The sequence below is a fragment of the Ustilaginoidea virens genome, chromosome 2 (genome assembly GCF_000687475.1).
Source record: "Ustilaginoidea virens chromosome 2, complete sequence".
Classification (NCBI taxonomy): Eukaryota; Fungi; Ascomycota; class Sordariomycetes; order Hypocreales; family Clavicipitaceae; genus Ustilaginoidea; species Ustilaginoidea virens.
In genome coordinates this window covers 1,265,370-1,288,997 of record NC_057317.1, presented here as the reverse complement: position 1 = coordinate 1,288,997, position 23,628 = coordinate 1,265,370, and the positions used below count along the sequence as shown (strand labels likewise).

Genomic DNA, 23,628 nt, shown 5'->3' with positions numbered 1-23,628 from the left:
CTAAAGTTAAAGGATTTAAAGTAGCGATTTCTAGTTATTATAAGATGATTTCCGAGGCATACGATTTAATAGATATACTGCTGCTTCTACTGTAATAGGCTATAGATCCTTAGGGAATCCTGCTTATATACTTAGAAGTAATATCTTCGTCTTTAATACCCCCTTAGAATGTTTAGTATAACCGTTCTGATATTAGTGACTAAGGCTCGATAACCGAAGTATAATGCCTTTCTGCTTAGCTTCTTCCTGACTTTATGATATCTAAAGCGCTATTTCGTTATTAGAAATAACTATCGCGATTTTCACGTTATATAGGTATAAAACCTAATACTCGAAGGTTAGCTAATAACCTAGAAGGTCTGATTTCCTAGGTATTATAAATATTAACTTTATTCCTATAAATTAGCAGGTGAATAACGCGATATATTTATCACTATTAAAAGCAGGTAACTATATAAAAAGGTTAAAAGATATAACCTTAAAGGGTTCCTAAGGTATTAATGCCTCTTACGGATATCATAAAATCTACTATATAATTTTTATACTGCTATAAACCTTATAATCCGATTTTTCCTGTTTAGGAGGCATATTTAATATATCCTTAAAGATGTAATTTATTAGATCCCTTCCTAGGTGCCTAAATCGGGCGTGCTATATAGTATAAGGTGTTTTTATTAAAATCTTCGGCTAGCGATTATCTCTTTAAGCTAAATAGGTATATTAAGGCTTTTCTTCTCTAAAATTCTAAGCCCTCATAAGAAATTCGCTCGTAGGCATATTATTTCCGCCTGCCTAATATAGAATGCAGGGTTTCTCTTTAATTCGGCGGATCTAAAAGATATTTTCTTATATTCTTCCTTTCCTAAGGTAAATTCTATCTATCTCGGTATTCTAATATAATCCTTTCTTCTTTATTAATAATTCAGAAAGAATATTAATAAATATCCTAGGAATATATAAAATATTAGTAAAGGTAATAATTCGTCTATTTTCTAGTATAATTTAAACGGTTCTAATACCTTAGACCCTAATAGTACCTAATATACCTTAAATATGCTAATCGATAGCCTTATTAATATGCAGAAACCACTTTTCGTCGTTAAATATATATGCCGTTGCACTAATATTAACGATAATATAGGCGCATAAAGTAGGAGACTTATTAGAAAAGGACTTAATAGAAATACCCTCTGCGGCAAAGGCTTACTTTTCCTTTTCTTTTTCCTTCGATTTAATTAAGTTATTCTTATTATCATTATTATCGTTATTATATATATCTTAGAAGGCCTTAAACGCAGCTTATACTTTTTTGCTTTCCTGCTTTATCTTTACTATCGCGGCCTTTTTAGTTTCCTTTTGAATCCTTAAGTGGAATTTATTAGGCGCTAAAGAAGGAATAAAAGCCTAATAGCTCTTATAATGCGGTCCCTTCTTTTTAATATATAGTTGCTTATAGTATTTATAAGGTATTAATTCTAACGATAGTTCCTTTAAAGCTAAAGCTAAAGCTATACCGGTAGTATTCCTAAGGGCGGCGGCGGCCTTTAATGAAGGCTTTCCTTTAACGGTAAATGCAGTATACTTCCCTTTAGTAATATTCCTTTTCTTTTGAAGCTCTACCTACTGCCTCGCATTTTTAATAATCTTACGAAAGTCAATATATTACCCTCGCTTTTTAGCTCTAGTAATCTCCTAGTTGATATTATCCTAGATACTAGGATACTTCTGAGAGAGGGCTTTCGCTAATATATTAATAGGCTTATTCCCGGATAAGAGGACCAAGTTATTTTATTCCAATCGGTCGTAAATAGTTAATACTTCACTAAGCTATTCTAAAATGTTATATTTATTAAGATTCTATTCTATAACCTGAACGAAGCATTATATAATATACTCAGTAATAGCGGTCTTTACCGGCTATATATATTCAACTAAGATACGTAATTTATCCCTTATTATTGACCTTATCGCCATCATTTACTTAAATTCTAGGCCGAAGGTTATATTAAACTATTCTATATATTTAAAAAGGGCCTATTCTAGCTTAGTATAATCGTGCCGGTCGTTTCTTAATATAATATTAACGAGAATAGCCTATTCATTAAGGCCTAGGCCGTCTAGGATTTATCTCCATTTGAAATAGTTATTTAGGTCTTCTAGCTATTAGTCTGGCTATAAATAGCTTCGCATTGCTCTAGATACTGCCTTTAACGCTAAGGCTGCCTTAGTATTACTAGAAGGACCACTTTCTATTAGTATCTCTTCCGCCGATAATATTAGAATAGGTCGATATAGTCGGAGCGAAACATCCTTAGGTTTATTAAGGATTATCGCTTAATTAGGATCAATAAGATCCTATACCTTCCTTACCTAAGCCTTACTCCGAATATAATTATACTAGATATCCTACTTATATCGGGATATTAGAATATATACAGGTTTATTTTAATCAACCGTATCGGCACCTATCTTTACTATCTGCAATATTCTAGGCACGAAAGGCTGATTATCTAACTGAATAGGTTAATCACAGATAAAGTTAAACTACAAAAAGTATTACGATCTTCCGAATAGCTTCCTTTTTATTATAGGAGGCCATACGAGTATAATAGTAATATAAGGTTTTAATAGATCTAGCAGGAATCCACTATTATACCTTAATAGATATCTAAGGAGAATGGTAATTGTTAAAATCCTATAGTAGCCTACTAGGCTGCTGGCCTTATGCCCTACTGGCCTACTAACCTTCTGGCCCTTATACCGCCTCTTGGACTTATGGTAGTATTACCTTAGGCCTTTGCCTTTTACCTTAAGGATTTTCAGTGGATTATTTACTGTATATCAAGTAAGGTAGGCCTTGTTGAAAAGGTGTGGCATTGCTAAATTAGCGTGGTGGCCTACTAGCGTGGTGGCTAGTTACTAGTGCGGTGACTAATTACTAGTGCGGTGGTTAGGGTGGTTGGAAAGGTCGGATATAGCGGGGTTGCTGACGTATCATAGCGAGCATTACGGGGAGCCCTCTTACTGGCTTCCCTGAATGCCTGGGCCCACCCCTCCTTCGTGTATATATAGGATAGCTTTCCCCCTTCTTTCTAGATAGTAGAAGGGTAGCACAATCGAGTCTATTAATGCACTACATGCCTCTTAACTTCCACCTTCCCTGCGTTTCTGGTTATCTTATATTTGCCTTGCCTTTACACTTGCCCTGCTTTATAGCACTTGTATAGTCTTAGGACTTGGTGAAAAATCTAGTATTTATACTAAGATTAGTTCACAGGTCGCAGACAGTCTTGTGCCATCTAGCTAGCTAGTAAGGCTCTGCTTTTATAGTGACCTTGAGAATTGCAATAGGTTATGAGCCCGGGTTTTTACTTCTTTGTTTTTACCCTACCTTTTTGTGTTCACCCCTTGGTCTCTTTTGCTTATTAGTACTACTAATATAGCTATCTTTTAGTATCTTCGGCTTACCCTTATTAACTTCGCTTACCTATTATCACCTTTGGCTTACCCTCTATTACCTACGGCATTACCCTGCGGCAATCAACGGCATACCTAACGGCAATTTACGGCGTAACCTCACGGCACTTTTAGCGTAACCTTACGTTATTTTTCGGCGTAACCTACGGCACCTACGGATTTTATAGTGTGATATCTACCACATTATACCACTGTATAACACTTTTACACCTAGTGCACGACACCCACTACACTATACGGCACCTGTTATACTCTTCCACTTATAGCACTTTTGGTACGGCATTTATGGCACCTCTTATATTACGGCACCTATAGCACCCACGGCACCTACGGCACCTACGGCACCTACGGCACCTACAGCACTTACGGCACCTTTATATTACGGCACTAAATAAGCACCTTAAACACCAACGCTATAATACGGACTTGCACAACGCCTACGGCATCTGTGCTTTTATACTGAGACCTACCGCTATATTCTGCGGTTACCTTTTATAGTAGGCTACTAGCCACTATATTTACTGACTTTCCAGCTTATTACTCGACTATTTTGCTAGCTATTCAGCTAGTTATTCCTCTATTTTACAACTATCGGCACCATTTTTCAACGGATTTTTAAACCCTTTTTGCCCACTATAGCAGAGTCAGGATCCTATAAGGTCCCTGAATCCGATACTAAAGTTAATACTAATGCACAGCTACAGCTAGATATGGACGATATAAAATCCCAGATGAATATACTAACTGACCTTATACAGGGCCTAATTAGTAGGCAAAATAACGATACCCAGGCTACCCAGGCTACTAATAAGAAGCCTACTAAAGTCACTGAAGCTAGACCTTCCATTAGGACGACTACTACTAAAGATAATGATGATAGTGAAGGTGACGTTATAGAAATCGACCAACCTTCTACCCCTATAAAATATAAGGGTAAAGAGCCTATTTATATAACGCCACCAACAACAACTATTACCAACCAAATTAGTGATAGGGCTATTAAAGAATTAGCGAAGACTGCTAACCGCTTTAAGGAATCCCAAAAGCTAAAAAGCCCCTATAATTTCGACCAGTGGAAGCAGGCCCTTACTATACAACTTAGGGCCTTTAAAATAGCTAACTTTATTAACGACCCCTCTATAGCAAGGCACTTTGATGAGTCTGAGCAGGCACTTCTACTACTAATGCTAAAGAATAGCTGTGGTGAAGAAGCTGCAGAGGCTATAGACTAGTATAATGACCCAGAGGAAGCCTACCTTCTGCTAGTGGCCCAGTACTACCACTCACCAAAAGTACAGCAGGCACACTTATACCCTACCTTTCACACCCTTACCTTTACCGGTTATAAAGGCACTTTAGAGGCTTTTAACAGCGAATTTAACAGCTATATTTCTCGCCTCAGAATCTTAGGTTCTAAGATCGACTCTTTCGACCAAGTTAACCAGTATCTATAGGCTGTAGAGGGGGTATTTACCCGCTAGATGGAACGTCAACGCTCTATGATTAGGGCTTATAGCGCCCAGGGTGTTATTAATAGCAGCAAATTTAACCTCCAGTATTTTATGGTTGACCTACTAGAAGAACAGCGTTCTAAAGGGTCTAATAAGGTGGCTGCTAATAATAACCCTAAGCAGCTTAAGGCTTCTAAGGACTCTAAGAATAAAAGGTCTACTAATGCCGCTTCTACTAATAATAGCAAGAATAATTCTACTAATAATAGGAAAAAGAAGCAGCAACAGAAGAAGAAACAGGACTCTAGCAGCAATCAGCAAGATATTGAGGCCTTTATTATAGGCAACTATAATACCCAGGATACTAATATATCCTATTCCTCTTCTTCTACCACTATACCCACTAATAACCAGCCCTTAGCTATAAGCTATAGTGCTAAATCAGGTGGTAGGACTCCGAAGGATGCCCTCCTTTATAATACAGGCTCCACTTATCATATTATTAATGATAAGAAGCATTTCACCACTTTTCACCATTTTAAGAAGGATGATAAGCCGGTAATTACTACTAGTAGTGGCCCTATTTCCCCTACTGGTTGGGGCACAGCACGATTTACTATGCTACAGGGCGTTAATCCTACCAAATGGGGTATTATAGAGCTCAAGAATGCACTATATATTCCTGCCTTGGATATTAACATCATTAGCGGTGTAAAGCACTATGCCGCTAAAGGGGTACTAATTAAAAATCAGCTTTGGTTAGCAAGCCGTAAATGCATCGGCATTTTTAACTTCGAAAAATACGGCTTTTTCCTTCTACAGAAAGGAATAGACACACCACTACTGCATCAACCTTACAGCCACTATACTAATAGTATAGTAGTAGAGGTCCCCAGCCCTACTAACCCTGCTGATTATAGTGATCCTGAGGAAACCACTATTACCCCTATTCCTACTACTGCGACTAGTAAGGAACCTGTAGAGGCTACTAGCCCTACTACCCAACCTTCCGCTATTACGACTAGCGAAGACCCTATAGAGGTTACTAACCCTACTCCTGCCCCTATAGCTGCTAATACAGAATATCAGAAGCTATTACAATTAGCCGGCATTTAGCATATACGGCTAGGGCATATAGGTATTCAGCTGCTTAAAAAGACCTGTGCTAATACCCCTGGTCTACCTAACCTTAATAAGGTTAAAGATACTGATTTTCGCTGTCTAGCCTATATACAGGCTAAAAAGGTTAGAAGACCTTCTAAAGATGCGATACCTAATCCAGCTAAATGCCTGGATATTATAGAAGGTGATACTTTTGCTATATCACCCACACCATACAATAAACGACCTGTTGCCCTTATATTAGTGGATAGAAAATCCCGATTCTGTTGGCTTTACTTACTGCCTAATAGGGAAGGCACTATTGTATTTAAAGTATTATAGAGCTTTATACAGAGCCTATAGGTCAGATATAGTAAAACGCCTGTTGAATTCCACTATGATAGTGGAAATAAAATCAACAAAATGCTTAGTGATTAGCTTGTCGAACAGGGTATAACTTTTAACATATCTTGCCCCTATATTCACGAACAAAACGGCCTAGCTGAGCGCTCTATTAGGGTTATAGCTAATAGGCTACATGCTACTATGGCCTGGTCAAGGCTACCATCTAACCTCTGGTCTGCTGTAATTACTGGCGTTATTATGCTAGTAAATATAACAGCTGTTACTAACAGACCTTCTAGCCCCTATCAGGAGCTACTAAAGGATTATGACCATATTACGCCGGAGCACTACCCTGATCTTATTAACCTTAGGGCTATTGGAGCAGCTATTGAAGTGCTTATACCACACGAAAAGCGTGTAAAAAGCCGCAAATTAGCGCCCCATACCGAGCCTGGTAGGCTCCTTGCCACTCTAGGTAATAATACTTACCTGGTCTACCTTCTAAAGAAGAAGGTTGTTACTAAAACAACTTTTATTACCTTTATTCATCAAAATGAAGGTATAGGCCCTATTTCTAATGGCCTAGAAGGAGACTTTCACAGAGGGCAAAATACAGGTTTAGAGGGGGTATCTAGCAGAGAACCTGCTATTTTACTGGATGACCTTGAAAGCATCTCGGACCCTACTAACCTTACTAACATTACTAATACTAATATTATACCGGATGACCTAGAAAGCATACCGGACCCTACTAATTTTATTAGCGTTACTAATGCTACCTTGGATAATCGTCCTATAATACAATCCCCGGCTACTGCAAAGGATGACCTTATAGATATCCTTACTAGCCTTAATCCTACCGACATTAATAGCCCTGCTGGCCCTACTGGCCCTACTGGCCCGACTAATCCTACGGGCCCTACCGACCCTACTGGCCTTACTGACTTATTCCCTAATCAGGATTTATGCCACCTGATATGGGATTCCTGCTATGCAGCTAAGCGTAAACTAGCTAAAAAGGCCCCCGATGGTACGCCTAATAGCTGGAAGGATGTGCTACGAAGCCCTAAAAAAGACCTTTGGATAAAGGCATTATTTAAGGAATTTGAGCAGCTATTGGATACTAAAGTCTTCCAATTTATTCCTAAGTCTAGCGTTCCTATTGATAGGAAAATTATACGCAATAGGCCTATTTTTCGGGTTAAAAAGGATGCTAATAATCAGCCTATAAAATATAAGGCTAGATTAGTTGTTAAGGGCTTTATGCAAGTCGAAGGAAAGGATTTTTAGTATACTTATGCTTCTACCTCTATTCCACCTACCTGGAGGGTTATACTAGCTGTGGCTGCTAGTAATAACTGGGAAATAGAGCAAATTGACTTTATAGGTGCCTTTCTGAATAGCGAGCTTTCTAAGACTATTTATATAGATATCCCTAACGGATTTCTTAAATTTACAGAAAGCCTACTAACTAATAGCGATAGCAAGCTTTGGTCTGATATTTAGCGATAACGGCTACTAACTTTGCTTAAAGAAGCTGGATTTAACCCTTCTATTAAGCAAGCTATCTTACTAAAGAAGGCCCTATATAGGCTAAAATAAGCACCCCGCGAATGGCAATACCGGCTTAAAGACCTAATTTCTAGTAAAGGTTTTTTACCTTTAGCTTCTAATGCTGCCGTCTTTTATAATAAGCAAACCAGCACCTTTATTATTACCTATATTGACGATTGCCTATTAGTTGGTCCAAATATAACTTATATTAACCAGCTAAAAAGGAAATTTCATAAGGTCTATGCTATAGAAGACCGCGGTCCGGCTTCCTTCTTCCTAGGCGTATAAATCATACGAAATAGGAAGGAAGGTCTATTATAGCTACACCAAGCCCAATTTATAGCAGAGGTTCTAGCTAAATTCGGCTTATAGGATACTAAACCTCAGCTTATTCCACTTCAACCAGGAATTCTTAATGAATCCAGTGGAAAAGACCTTAGCCCTACTGATTAAAGCCTTTATTAGAGCCTTACTGGCACTATAATGTGGCTTATAATGATAACTAGACCCGACCTAGTATTTCCTACTCAATACCTCTCTCGGTTTATATCCAAGGCAACTAATATGCATCTAAATGCTGCAAAAGGCAGCTTTAGCTACCTTAAAGGCACTAAGAACCAAGCTATTTGCTTTACTAAAAGCAACTAACAGCCTATTATAACCGCTTATTCTGATAGCGATTTTGCTAGCTATAAAGAAACTTCTAAATCAACTAGAGGCTTTCTTACTACTATTAATAGTGGTCCTATTAGCTGGCGTTCTAAGCGAGCCTCTTTAGTAGTGCTATCTACTTTAGAAGCTAAATCTGATGCATTACTTGAGACTATCCGTAAAGTATAGTAGCTTTCTAACCTTTATAAGGAGCTAGAAATTGATATTGTACGCCCTATACCGCTATACTGCGATAACCAGGGCTCTATTTCGAATTCTAACGACCCTAATCAGCATACTCGCACTAAGCATACGCTATTAAAATTCCGGTATATTAGGGAGCAAGCCCAGCTAGGCTTGGTTAAAATTACCTACTTACCTACTAATAGTATGCCTGCTAACGGTCTTACGAAGCCACTGCCGGGCCCTAAATTTACTAGGTTCCGCGAGTTACTAGGTCTTAGGGCCTGCTAACTTATACTAACATATTTTTACTAAGGTTTTTCCTATGTTTTTCCTTAGCACTTTTTACTGTATTTTCTTTCCCTATCCTTTACACGATTAGCTTGCTACTATAGTAGCTAATTAGAGGGGGTGTTAAAATCCTATAGTAGCCTACTAGGCTGCTGGCCTTATGCCCTACTGGCCTACTAACCTTCTGGCCCTTATACCGCCTCTTGGACTTATGGTAGTATTACCTTAGGCCTTTGCCTTTTACCTTAAGGATTTTCAGTAGATTATTTACTGTATATCAAGTAAGGTAGGCCTTATTGAAAAGGTGTGGCATTGCTAAATTAGCGTGGTTGCCTACTAGCGTGGTGGCGGCCTACTAGCGTGGTGTGGCATTGCTAAATTAGCGTGGTGGCCTACTAGCGTGGTGGCTAGTCCACTAGTGTGGTGGTTAGTCACTAGCGTGGTGGCTAGTTACTAGTGCGGTGACTAATTACTAGTGCGGTGGTTAGGGTGGTTGGAAAGGTCGGATATAGCGGGGTTGCTGACGTATCATAGCGAGCATTACGGGGAGCCCTCTTACTGGCTTCCCTGAATGCCTGGGCCCACCCCTCCTTCGTGTATATATAGGATAGCTTTCCCCCTTCTTTCTAGATAGTAGAAGGGTAGCACAATCGAGTCTGTTAATGCACTACATGCCTCTTAACTTCCACCTTCCCTGCGTTTCTGGTTATCTTATATTTGCCTTGCCTTTACACTTGCCCTGCTTTATAGCACTTGTATAGTCTTAGGACTTGGTGAAAAATCTAGTATTTATACTAAGATTAGTTCACAGGTCGCAGACAGTCTTGTGCCATCTAGCTAGCTAGTAAGGCTCTGCTTTTATAGTGACCTTGAGAATTGCAATAGTAATTATAGCATAATCTTAGATATCGAACGATATAGTGCTATGGCACCTAACAAAAGGATGAGAATAAGGTTATTATATTATTTTTATAATTGCTACTATATTAGGAAGCAGGGAGAGAAAGCGGTATATTGTAAAGGGTTGACCTGACTTGGCTCAATAATATTTAGGTTACCAGCTATTTATAGTGGGCACGGGGGTAACCCTAAGGGACTACTGTTCCCTCGGTTACATATGCCACATTCGTATCCGGACATTCCCGACATATGTAATGATCCACCGGTATCCCCGCCGACACCTACCTACTAGGTTTCAAGCAAAGGATGTCCCGCCATCCTTGGATGCTCAATGGTCAGGTCAGCAAGCTGAGATGGAAGCAGCGAAAAGCACCGGGCATTTTTAGCCCCCAATCACTTGGTTCATTGACGTCGACCATGCACACATGTGGAGCGGTTCACAACTTCACAGCAATAACTAGCATCATGTCATGCCAAAGCCAGAGGGCAAAGCGCAGACGTCAGCGCACTCCAGCGACAAGGGATGAGTGCATGTGCCTACCTACGGAGTACACCCTATCCTACCTTGCCCCAAGGAGTCATGATGCACCGGGGGTGCGAGAGACAGACAGCCAATGGGGCCTGGGCGTTGTTCTATCAGAAGCGCCTGGCCTGTTCGTGCCAAGGAGACAGGAGGAGTTTCAGCTGATGTCGGGGACAGGAACTTTAGCCGCCTCTTGACGGACTACGAAGTACCGACCCTCCCTTTTACTGCGGTCGACTGGCCTTTTTCTATCGCGCCCCTACCCGGGCACATCTGCCTGGCGGCTTTTGGTATGTAGGACGATGCAGGCCTTTCATGACAACCAACGGAGAATCGTAGCACGCACTCTTCAGTACGTTCTCCGTACAGCATGGGCTCTGGACTCTAAAGTACAGATTACCTACAGAGTACTCCGTACGGAGTAGCCGAGCCGATTCTTATTAGTTGGAGAGCCACCGAGCTTTTAAGTTTCGCCCGCCGAGCCCTCCGCGGTGTTTTCGGGCGACTTTCATTGTACACTCAGCCAGCCACCCGAGGGTGATCCCGCCCTTTGTTCGCTCACTAGGCTCGGGGAGAAAGAGTTTACTAATAAACACATGTATGCACCTTGGGCTCAAAGCAGCAGCCTGCCCAGAAGCCTGGGTCGCCTTTTCTGCTCCAACAGTGGGTCAACTTGTCCGAATGTCAGATCGAAATCCGGTAGACAAAGGAATGAACCAATCGTGCATCCAGAGGAGGGGGGAAGGGGGGGACCCTCTTACGTCGTTGGCTGTTTGGGCATCATAGAACTGCAAGCGCACAGATTGCACCTCCAGAGGTCCGTCCATTGCACCAGACGGTGCTTCATACTGCAGCTCACCACCAATCGTGGCTTTATCCAGGTGCCTACATGTACCTAATGTGCTTAGGTACCTACCTTAGGTACCTAAGGTACCTTACCGGTACCTACAGGTACCTACCTTAGGCAGGTGTCTCGCCTGTCCGTACAAAGAGGAATCTGGGCTCGAGTGCCTACGCACTTGGGTACAAATCAGGTACCTACCTACCTAAGGAGGTAGGTAAGGTACCTAAGGTAGGTAGGTACCTGTCACTCCGCAAAACACGGTACTTGCAATACGAGACGCCCTGGTTTTCCCCGTCACCGATCAAGGTGAAAAGGTATAGAGGCGAAACTAGGCAAGAACAACCTTGAAAGGAAGTCGTTGAGAGATACCTGGGCCCACGTACCTGCCTCCTGAGAGAGCTGCCGCGCCCAAAACAGTCTCACATTAGGTACCCCGTACTCCGTACTTGCCAAGCAATTCCACAGACTGCTCCTTGGAACCTTGTGCGCTTACTTCCATCCTATCATATTTCCTCTCTGTAACCGATCCTACCTCCCCGGAGCAGGTTCGGCGCCAATCCATCACCTTCCTATTGGTGTCGTCGGGAAGCAAAAGAGCAAAAGGTTGTTGCGTTCAAAAGTTGCCCAGACTTGTTTGGCTCCAGGCTCCAGTCTCGTTGGTGTCCGATAGATCCGTACACCACCTTTTCCGCACGCAACACGCCTCTTGGCTTGGCTTGGATGACGCTTAGAAACATTTGATTGAACCCAGCCTTTGCGTACTCGTACTCTTTCTTGCTCCGTCTCCGTACAAAGCCTTGATTTCCGACCCTTTGCCTTCCTCTCGCCGTGATCGTTCAGTATCCACAACTAGCATCCGACTACTACAAGAAGCTAACGATTCTCTGGGCTTGCTGGGCTCATTTGATTTGCAGTTCAGTTCAGTTTTTTGGTTTTTTTTTCTAGTTTCTTCTCGCCTTCGTATGGGCTCTGTACCCTGTCCAGCACAACGCGTTGGACTTTACCGCCCGTCCCATCCGGCTGTAAACCAGGACGAGCCTTTTTGACGCCGATTCTCATATCAGCTGCTCAGCTTCCCAGTCGTCTAGACCTACTATTATCTTCTTCTTGGTTTTTGTCTTGGACTTGTTCGTCTTCCTCCTCGTCAACGCCTCCCTGGCTGACAGCTGAATTACTCCCAAGGCCGCCACCGATGGTGCCAAGGTCCCTGCCGGCAGGTTTCAGTTGGAAAATTACTGCGGACCGGACCGTCTTGCTTCGACTTCAATAAAAACAAACACCAGACTCATTCTTCAACTCGTCCTTCTTAGCGGCGGCGGCGGCGGCGGCGGCGGCATTCTTCAAATTCCCTTGGCCCAGCAGCTCGGCAAGACTTCGTCGTTGTTGTTGTTGTTGTTGCTGTCCTCGTCATACCTTCTCGCCCATTATTACAGTACCTTGCCCTACGATTCCGAGCTTCCTGGTTGTGGCGCCCTCATCCTGGAAAATGGGTCGCAATCGAGGTTGGTTTTATCTGGTCTGCTGGCGAGCTGGATACAGACAGGTTCTCCATTCCAATCAATCAAGTTTCCCGCCCCAGTTCCCGCCCCAGTATGCAATTTCGCGAGCCCACATTCTCTCCTCTCCCCAGCCCCTTACCCCCCCCCACCCGCTGCAAACCTACCACGTTCACTTCACCAAGCCCATTCCTTTGATCCTGCTGGCTGCACTGGGCCCGCACCCTCATGGCTCGTACATGGAGTGATCTGGTGTCCCGTCTCTTTTCTTCCCCGTCAGTCGCCATGTACGGAGTCCTCCGTACTGCCATGGCATCAAAGCGCAAACATCTGTCCCCCGTCACATCGCCGGCCTATCCGCTTGACAGTACATACTCCGTACTCATAGGGTTGACACGTCAATGTTGAAGCGACCAGATGACACTTCCCAGTGTCATTCCGTACCAACCAGGTCCTTTGGCATGCTAGCACTCCGTATCAGCCAAGTGGCTCCAAGCGTCGGGCTACGTACGGTAGCGCTAGGGTGCCCAGTGCCCGCAGCATAAGACACCCAGACCAGACACCTCATTCGATCGAGCCAGGCTTGGTCAGGCTTGGCCCAGGTTTGTGCTGATGATCTGCCAATGCCCTGCCCGTGATTATGCTGTCATGCTCTCCCCTTCCTGCACCTACCCCTGCACCACTGCCCTTCCCGACTTATGTGTATACTTAATTCGGCCGCACTCCTTGTTATTCTGTCCCGCTCCCCGTCTGGCGCCAACTCAATTATCTGGCGTCGATAAAAAATAAATAAACTAAATCTTGTGCCTGTGCGCTGACCGCATCGACACCCCGACTCTGCATCATTTAGTTCTCTCGTTTATGTCCCAATTTTCTGGTGGCATAAAGACACCATCTCCACCCGCGTCGCCGCCGAACGACCTTCCAGGCGTGAATCTCAAGACGAAGCAGCAATTGCCTTTAGATCCGTTCCCCAATCACGACGTCGACGCCGTTCGCCGTCCCGCCACCCCTCCCTCGCGGCCGGACTATGGAAGTCCACTGAACGGATCCCCACATAACAGTCCTTCCCAGCAGCGACTACGCAGCTCATCGCGACCATTGTCTATGGTGCAGACATATCAACCGCCAGTCATGGATATCAACGAAGACACGATCCCCGAACTTCAGCCCATCTTCACTTTGCTCAATAGCCACTCCAACAAGTTATATCAGGAGGGTTACTTTCTTAAGCTGGACGACCAAAATACCCGTATGCCGCAAACGCAAAACCTTGACTCTGTGCGCCCATGACGCGTGCTGAGCCTCAGAACCTGTTACTGACCAACTGTGTCGCAGAGGGCAAACCCAACCCGGACAGAACATGGACCGAGTGCTTCGCTCAGCTTGTCGGCACGGTCTTGTCTCTGTGGGATGCCGCAGAGCTGGACGCTGCTGGCGAAGATGGCGAGGTCCTCCCCAAATTCATCAACCTCACTGATGCCTCAATCAAGATGGTTTGTCCACACGCTCGCTTCCAAGTTGGGATGATTGATTCAGGACTGGGTCTCCCAGTTGGCGTATGTCTGGAAACTTCATTAACGCAGCCCCCCCCCTTTTTTTTTAACAGATTGAATCCTTACCTACTCGCTCCAACGACGAGCAGCCGCTACAACACATCTTAAGCCTCTCCACCGCCGGCAGAAACCGTTATCTTCTTCATTTCAACTCTCATCACTCCTTGATTCAGTGGACGGCAGGAATCCGTCTTGCCATGTATGAACATTCCACCTTGCAGGAGGCTTACACCGGCGCCTTGATCGCCGGCAAGGGTAAATCTCTTAACAACATCAACGTCATCATGGAGAGGTCGAGAATGAAGTCGGAGCAATGGGTCCGCGTTCGTTTTGGCGCTGGCGTGCCATGGCGGCGTTGTTGGTGTGTTATTTCGCCTCCGGATGAGAAGGAATATCAGAGGCTGCAAAAGGAGCTGAAGAAGAGATCTCCATACGATCGCTCTCACTCTCCTGTGCTCAAAGGACACATCAAGTTCTACGACACAAAGAAGGATGGAAAGAAGCAGAAGAAGGCCCAACCGATCGCCACTATTACGGATGCGTACTCAGCGTATGCTATATATCCTCAGGCCAAATCTTTGGTAGATGCGTCTACGCTTCTGAAGATCGAGGGTAACGTTACGGTCCATGCCGACCCACCGTCATCCACAGAAGGGTTCATTTTCATCATGCCCGAGGTTCATCCAGCAGTGAGCGGCTTCGAGATGTTGCTTCGTTTTTTGTTTCCCACGTGGGATGCATATGCCCTGTACGGTCGTCCAGGTAGATTGGTAGCCAGCATTCTGGACCCTCGATCCCTGATGTTTGCCATGCCTAAGCACAAGAAGTATGGGTATTTGGAAACTCTCGACGTCTCAACCCTGATTCTAGAAGACAACAGCTCGACCTGGGCGGAGAGGGAGTGGCGCAAGCGTCTCAAGGATGCTACAGGGACGAGGATGAATGCTCTCGAGGACGGGACTAGGTCCCACTCTCGCAGTGCAAGTAGATGCAGTGCCAGATTAAGCTTTGGCAGCGGAAGCAGGCCTAAAGTCGGGTTTTCGGATGACGCTAACTTGGTACGCACTTCTCTAACTCTTGTGGGATAACTCGCCGTGGTCCTTCTGCCACGCTCTTCAGATGCTAACCCGAAAGTAATAGTTGCAGGTTGGACGAGACCCTCAGCATATGCGAAACATTTCAGATCCCAACTTGGGCTCACGAAGCGAGCTTCACGGTCCCAATGGTTCTCCGCAGCGAACTCAGCTTCCTCTTCGAAACGGCTACTCTGGCCGAATGACACCTGGCGAGACAGCAAGCTCCGATGAAGAGTTTTGCGCCTCGCCACCGCCCCCAATGCACAACCTCGAGGCCATGAGGAGCCTACAGTCTCCTGAGCCGGTTTCTCCCCCCCCCGCTTTCAATCATGCGTCTCAAGACCATCCGACCAGCAAGGCCTATCACTCTCCCGAACTTCGACGAGCCAATAGCCGCTTATCGAATTCTACCCTCGCTCAAATGGTAAATGCTAGCGGTTTGAGCTCCGCGAATAATCCTCAGGGTCAATACCCGACTGGCAGCGATGGCGAGGACGGTGTGTATCCAGGGAGCACGAATTACTCACACGACCGCATGGTTGGATTCTATGCTCGTAATGGAGATACTCGCGAAGACCAGACGATAGCAAACCAAGACCGACAACCCAGGAACCACCTCTCTCCTCCTGCCCTTGATATTCCAAATCAGCGGTCCAGGTCACCCATGGGACCTCCAAGCCCTTATGGCCTAGGTGAGAACTCCCGCCCCGGCACTTCTGATAGCAATCGGCCACCGCACCCACCGGGACAAGGCGGTCCGCCGCGGTCTCCTAACCCCCACCAACAAGGTTTTCGACCCGACCAAGCTGCACCTTCCCCAGGACCCGGAGGACCACCTGGTTCCTATGGGCGAGGACGCCCCCCTCCAGGCCAGAGGCCACCTCCAAACGGCGCTCCCGGCCAACATGCCAACATGCGACCTGGCCCGGGCGGTCGCGGTGGTCCACCGCCTGGCCATGCTCACCGAAAACCGGTCCCGAGGCAGACGAACAGCATCACTCCCGATCACATCATCGACCACTACACCTCGGATTCCTTCCCAGGTGGGGCTCCAGTCTTTGAAAGACGACCCGCTCCTCCGCCACATGGCCAGGGACCAGCTTTCGGCGGCTCAAACGGTCTCAATGATGAGGAACGACCTCGGGCAGGTGTCCTCAAGACGGTTGCGGGCGGTGAACCCCCATTACAGAGAGAAGCGGAATTCAATGTACCCGAGGTAAATTTTGGCCCTACTCTAAATTACGGAGCGTTCACTGTGTCACGCAAGCAACCCCCCAAATCTGTGGAGCATGGTGCAACTAGTCAAGTGTCTGGAAACCACTGTTCGGAGCAAAAGTCATTTGCCAGCGGACACCAACAGGGTCATGCAAGACGGGAATCCAAGGACTCTGTCCAGAGGACGATGGCTTGGCAGCCGTCTGGCAGCTATGCCAGATCATGGTCGAGTTCGTCATCAGGAGGAAGAGCGCTGACACCGGAGCAGTACGTCCAGCATCGAGCTCTCGGGCCTTGTCCACCATTCGGGACCAACCCAGCCGGTGCTCCTCAGGTTATTGGGCCAAGGACTGCAACCCCTCAGCCATTGTATCCTGGCGCCGGACGACAAGAAGCTGGCCCACCGACACCACTACACGGCATGCCGGGCAGCCTCTCGCGACCTATGGGACCACCGTCTCCTCGTATGCCACCGCAAGGCCAGTACGGACCCGGTCAAGTACCAGCTCATGGTAGATATCAAGGGCAGGCATTCTAGTATGGACGAACATCTCTGAAGCCGGGTTTTTTTTCTTTCTTTCCCTCTTTCCTGTCTTTCTTTTTTTTTTTTTTAATAAAAAAAGAAAAAAAAATGAACAAGGGAACAGAAACAAGCACCATGGAAGATACCCCTACGAGTTGATGGATTGTAACCCTTTGTTCCACTTCCTCTCCTTTGTTGGCGTCGGAAAATTTGACGGTGGCTTCTCTAGCACGCCATTGAATGCATACCCAAAGACTTGGCATTTTTCGTTGCGATGAGTTTTGGTTTTTTTGTGAACTTGCATTACGATGATGGTGGCTGCGCCGGGCTGTTGTGATGGTAGGAATAACGAAGTGTTCTAAAATCGTTTGGCAAAGGGGCTGCTTCACTAACGTTGGAAACTTTGAAGAAATGACATGGGGTGTAGGGCGTCTCTATATTACTTATACTCAATGTTGTTGTAGGAGAATAGAGAAGTTTAGTTTCAACAAGTGTGAAGTGATGGTGATGCTTGGGCTATAGTCCTTGCTAGTTGTCGCCGTCCTGTGTGCTGACATGTGTCATGTGGTTGGAATACATTGATGGAACCTGGCCTGGGCTTCTACGGCGGCTGTGGCGGAGACGGGAAATGGATTGCCACATCAAATGTCGACGTACCGGGTACCAGGAGGTACGTAAGGTAGGTACGTATCCATCCGTACTCCACTGAGCCGCGTCGTCGTGCAAGCAAGCCGCCCTGGCCATTGCCTTGATCTGTCGTTATGCTCGTTATACCAACCCCAGCCGCATGGGAGAGCCGAGAGTCCGTCTCTAGCAAGCACTTGAGCCATCCCTGTTCAGGGCAAAGGACAAAGGGACCAGACGCAGGGGAACCAGGCGGCAGGCAGCCACCCACACAGTGCCCCGAAGTATCTGGTTGGTTCTGCCACTGCTTGCGGCAGCAGATATATAGAAGGCCTGGGAATAAGGGGGCGCTTGGCCAAGAGCTTCAGGGACAGGCGATGCCAGAACCTATCAAGACGCATAATCAACCGTGGGCTGCGACAAAACTAGGGCCCGGCCTTTCGCATTTCGCCTTTCGCCTTTCGCATCTCTCCTGGATTTTCTTCAAATTGCGAATTCATCAATCACTGGCCAAGACCGAGCGCATCGCCACCTCGGAAATTGGAATGAATACGATACCAGACATATAGTAACCAGACCAGCTGTGTACTTGTACTGTGAATTCCGGGTTTACCCCGCCCGCAACAAGAGCCCGGGTGGGGCGTTCGCCAGTTGCACCAGGCACCTTCAGGCGTCCACTCTGGGCCTAGTGGCAGTCTGGTTGATTCAATGTTATGTCTACTCTGCTTGACTGGCCCAACATTCCCCTCCGTCCTTCTGCAGGGAGGGAGCCGATTATGCTGTCTACCACAGGTGCTTTCTCGTCTTGTTCGCTTGGTTCGCCTGGTTCGCCTGGTTCGCCTTCTTTTCTCTTTTCCCATTGTTATTCCTATACCCGCTTTGGATCGCATTCGACGCGGTCATGCTGATTTCTACGCCTCCACCCCCTCGGCACGGACAGTCCATGGTTCTTTTCTGAGCTGGCTAGCGACCTATCTATCTTTGCTGACCCTGTGAATCGCGACGGTGGATTGTCGGTGGACTGTTTGTTGATTTGCTTCGCTCTTTGTCCTACCAAAAAGAGTCTGCGGTCCGCCAGCCATCCCTCTAGCAAAAAGAGAAACAAACGGTCACACGAAGTCGACCCCCCGCCCCCTCCCCACCGAAACTTGCCTTTCGGCACGGCACCTCTTCTGAGCAACCTCCAGACAGCGTACTCCCAGTCTCCCGAGTCACACGACCCTCGGTTTTCGATTCCCTAGTGGCGCGACGACTTACCAGCTTGATAGAGCCGCTGCCCTTGAGCTAGGTCGCTCCCCAATGGACGGAGATGAGCCTACGCAAGGTACGATGTTTTCCTTTCATCGACACACATACGGCTCTCTGCCGCGCAGAACCCACACAACGCCCTCCGCCCGGTCTTGTTTTCCTTGCGAGAGGCTTGTTGTTGGCTGACCCGTTTCCCGGCGCTCTTTAGCGACCCAAAATGTCCTGGATCCACGTCGAATAGGGAAACAAAACTCGGAGTTTTCAGACGAAGATATATCCGACATAATATGCCTTTTGTACCCTCACTCCCCATCTGCGCGCCAGGAGGTCCAGAGGCTTGCTGAAGAAGATTCCCCCCACATCATAGGCAAGCACGAGGCAGACGGTGTCCAAGCCGACTACGAGTTGGAAGATGATGCTAGTCGCTTTGCGTCACGCCCTGTCAGTCATGGAAGCCATGCCATCATCCTGAAGCTGTCTTCTCTAGTGAAAAATCCCGCCGCTGGGTTCGCTTTTGGAAGAAACTGCGCCAGGTGCGACGTCGTCTTTGTCAACGACCCTCTACGGCGTGTCAGCAATGTTCACTTCCGCATCTATGTCAACGAGTATGGCAATGTCATGATCGAGGATCAGTCGACAAATGGCACACTCGTGGACCAGCAACTGCTCACTTTCCATCCTAAAGACAAGAGGTCGCAGCCAGCAAACAAGTGGGTGCTGAGCTCAGGAAATCTCATCAAGATCCTCCTGCACAACGAACATCGGGACTTGTCATTCCTGGTTCGAATACCTCGCCGTGACGACAGTTATGACCGCGCCTACATCGCCAAAGTAGGGGAATACTTCGCTCGAAACGGCCTCCACCCGCCCAACCGCGAACCTCCCAGTTCGAGCAAGTACAAGAATAACACAAGCGGAGGGCCGATTGATATCTTCAAAGTCCCTGGTGCTCCCTTGATAAGAAAAGCAGGTATCGAAGCCAGCCCATCGCCGCACCCTTCTCCGTCGAAGCGGAAAGAATCCCACCCTAGCATGGGCAACGAGTGGAAGGGCTCTGGCAAATACAATCGGATTGGCACGATTGGCAAAGGAGCCTTTGCGGTGGTGTACAAGGTAACGTCAAAGTACGACGGACTACCATATGCCGCAAAGGAGATTGAGAAGCGTCGCTTCATCAAGAATGGAGTTCTCGATCAGAAGGTGGAAAATGAAATGAGGATTATGCAGAGGGTGCAACACGTAAGGATGGATTCAGGCGCACACATGGCTGCTCGTGAGAAGAATCGCTAACGACTCCCTTGCAGCCCAATATCGTCCGCTATATAGAAAATTTTGACTGGGAGGACCGGCTCCTCATCATCATCATGGAGTATATCCCCCTCGGCGATCTCGGAAAGACAATCTCGGAAGACGGTACTTTTACGATGGAAATGACGCAAACCATGTCCGTTCAGCTGCTGAGCGCTTTGGGCTACTTGCACGCAAACAACATCACGCACCGCGATGTGAAGCCGGACAACATCTTGATCCAGTCTTTGGAGCCGTTGGTAGTGAAGCTGACGGACTTTGGACTGTCGAAAATGGTTGACACGGCGGAGACGTTTTTACGCACCTTTTGCGGTACACTCTTGTACTGCGCCCCCGAGGTGTACACCGAGTATGCCGAGTACGATGACAACGGCGTCAGGAATCGAGGACAGCGAATGCGGCGCATGCCTGGCCAAAGGTACAGCCACGCCGTCGACATATGGTCTCTCGGAGGGGTCTTGTTTTACTGCCTTTCCGGTTCGCCGCCTTACCCTGTAAAATCCGGCATAAGCTACTCCGAACTCCTCCACAAGATCATGACGACCAACCTGGACACGGCGCCACTACGCAAGTCTGGAGTGACTGACCTGGCAATCGATTTCATCAAGGGCATGCTCCATAGGCGCCCAGAGCGTCGTGCGACCATACCAGAACTGGAGGGTCATCCTTGGCTCGGAGGGTTCGAATCCGTCATTCAAGCATCTCAATCGTACGACGAAATCACGGATGACGAAGACTACCCTTCACAGCTCCAAAACCTGGCGTACGCCGACGACAGAGTCAGCGACTCGATGAGTGACATGTCCGACAAGGAGAACAGCTTGATAGCTCACAACACCCAGCATCCCCGATTGTTTGGAGAGGTTGGTGTATCTGCTATAGGAAGCTCCGGCGCTATTCCAGATGACTTTCTCGAAATGGTCGCCGCGGACAGCCTGGGCGCCACGGATATTCTGGGTCCTTGTGAAGACGAAGCATACGACTCTGCCGCCTCGGACACCATCCAAGGGGGAAACCAGCGGGCGTCGCGCCGCAGTGGCACATCCATCTATCCAAACCAGTCGGTAGATCAGCTCCAAAGTCTGGTGGAAGATGTAGCTTCACAGAGCCTCGGCGGCAGCGTCGAAAATGCTCAGGAACCCGGCTCATTGCGGCTTCTGTCGCACTCCGTTGATGCCAACTCGAGCAAACGAAAACCGCCATCAAACGACGCTAGCGGAGAATTCGACGAGAACACACCACCAGGAAAACCCGTTATGAAGAGGTTGAAGTCGGAGGGCAACCTTGAAGAAGTACCCAACCAACTGTTGGAAGAGTACAGGCTTCTGGCTCGAATGCCTCAGGTAATGAGGCTAGAATCCGGGAGGCTGATTGACCATCCGGTCAGCAAAATGGAGTTCTGGGAACAAGACAAGAACACGTGGCATCTAAATTATCCAGAGATGACGCAACTTCAGCATGACGCGTTCAAGCAGGCAGCAAAAGACGGCGGCGAAGAGTTTTGGCCCGGAAAAACGCCCCTGTGGGACTTGGCGATGAAGTACTTTCCCCCTCTCACCAGAGCAGGAGGCAGACACGACTGCTCGACCGAGGCTCCCTCCCTCTTCTCGAGGCGCGACGGTAGCAAGAACCTTGGCGATGCGACGACGGAATGCCCTCCCACCGCAGCACCAACAGAGTCAAGCCCCTTGCCCGACACCTGCCCTCCAGACGCGAAAATAGTGGTGCCGGTTCAAGAAGACCCATCGACGAACCGGGCGCTCGCATTGGTGGTTACGGACGCGTCGTCTTGCGTCCAGGGCATTTCGTTTGCCGTAACAGACAACCTGGTATCCTTTGGACGTGGGCCCGATAATACCGAGATTTTCAGAGACAAGCAGGAGCCACGAGTACCAAAATACGCCTTCAAGATACTGCTATGGAAAGAGGGCTACGATCCCTCGAGGAGCTCCTCAAAGGGGGATCAGCCCTGGTGCAAGCAAGGCGCAAACGAGCACGACGCAGCGTATCATTTTTGGATATCCACCAAGGCCACATTGGGCATCAAGATCAACGGCTACAGTCTTGCGTCGTCGGAACCCAAGAACCCCAGCGGCCCGTCGCAGTACTGGGCCAGAATATACAACGGCGATTCCCTGACCATCTGGGGCGGGCAAGGCGCCCTGGACAAGACGCGACTCGTTTTCCAGTGCCTCTGGGGCGGCTCGTCAAAGCCCCGCCCCAAGGACCACCAGCGCCTGGCGCTTGCCTCGGCCCAGACAGCGGCAAAGCTGGATGCCGCGTGTCAGCGGACGGAAAAACGCATCAGGGAAGCGGCCGAGAAGAAGCGCCGGTCGCTCGAGGCCAGGACAGAGTTTGACCAACGCAAGCGCCACGTGGACAGGGAGCGGGAACGCAGCCGCGTGTTCGAGGACAAGAGAAGGGAGGCCGTGGCGTATCTTGCGGCCAGGCAGACGCTTGGGTCGCGGGGAGCGTCGTCGGCCCCGGCGACAACTCACGCCAGCAGCGGCTTGCACGCGGGATCGCACCTGCCGCGGATGACTAGTCCGGACAAGCCGGCGCCGCACGCGAATTGGTAGAAAGCCGAGCTGCGGTATGCAGTTGATTTCATTTTCATTTATTTTTTTTGAGCCATTTGTTTTCACAGAGATAGCATCACGTGTAGCATCACATGTGGGGATACGAAAAAACGGAGAGGGGGAACGGGCGGACATTTCGAGCGGCGAGCAAAGCGTGAAACCATAAAAGAGCCTAGATATGCATGATGTGGGCATGACGGAGTGGAACAAGGTCCTGATTCCCTTGGAGGGAAGCCATGTTCGAGCTGGATTCGCAGACAAGTCGGATCGTGCATGTCACTGTATGATGGGATGGCTGGCCCGGCAACACAGTGCACTTTCTGGCCGGGCTGCAATCAAATTCCCACGACGTACTTGCGCAAATTCGTCCATTGTCAGCGAGGAGCTCTCAACTCGTACGTGCAATGCATGAGGCGATGCTCAACTTTGTACAATGTGCTGATGAAGAACGAAACACGGTTGATAAACGGAGCAAAGGATCTGTCGGTATGTACCCTCGGTCTAATCTATTTCCGGGCAGCAAACAGCAGGGGGTACACCAGCTTCCACATCAGAGGGTTGGAGAGGGGTATGGCACGTTTACATGAGTGTTGATGGTGGTGACGGAGCCAGAGGTTGGTTGGTACATGATTGTGCCGAGAGGGAGGCAAAGTTCTCTCGGACTTGACAGGCTGAAAGGAAAG

General features: G+C 47.5%; 2 protein-coding genes across 2 annotated transcripts; both read left to right on the top strand.

The window, feature by feature from the left end:
- Positions 1-12,806: 12,806 nt before the first annotated feature.
- UV8b_02109 (uncharacterized protein) lies at positions 12,807-17,201 on the top strand (the record flags this gene model as incomplete). Its single annotated transcript, XM_043139607.1, has 6 exons — positions 12,807-12,822; positions 13,667-14,068; positions 14,155-14,312; positions 14,426-15,430; positions 15,513-16,664; positions 16,932-17,201. The coding sequence occupies 6 exons, from the start codon at positions 12,807-12,809 to the stop codon at positions 17,199-17,201; spliced, it is 3,003 nt and encodes a 1,000-aa protein (XP_042995541.1).
- A 1,908-nt stretch (positions 17,202-19,109) lies between these two features.
- Positions 19,110-22,945, top strand: UV8b_02108 (uncharacterized protein; the record flags this gene model as incomplete). The annotated part of the gene is made up of 3 exons (XM_043139606.1): positions 19,110-19,134; positions 19,267-20,297; positions 20,363-22,945. The coding sequence occupies 3 exons, from the start codon at positions 19,110-19,112 to the stop codon at positions 22,943-22,945; spliced, it is 3,639 nt and encodes a 1,212-aa protein (XP_042995540.1).
- Between the last annotated feature and the right edge of the window lie 683 nt (positions 22,946-23,628).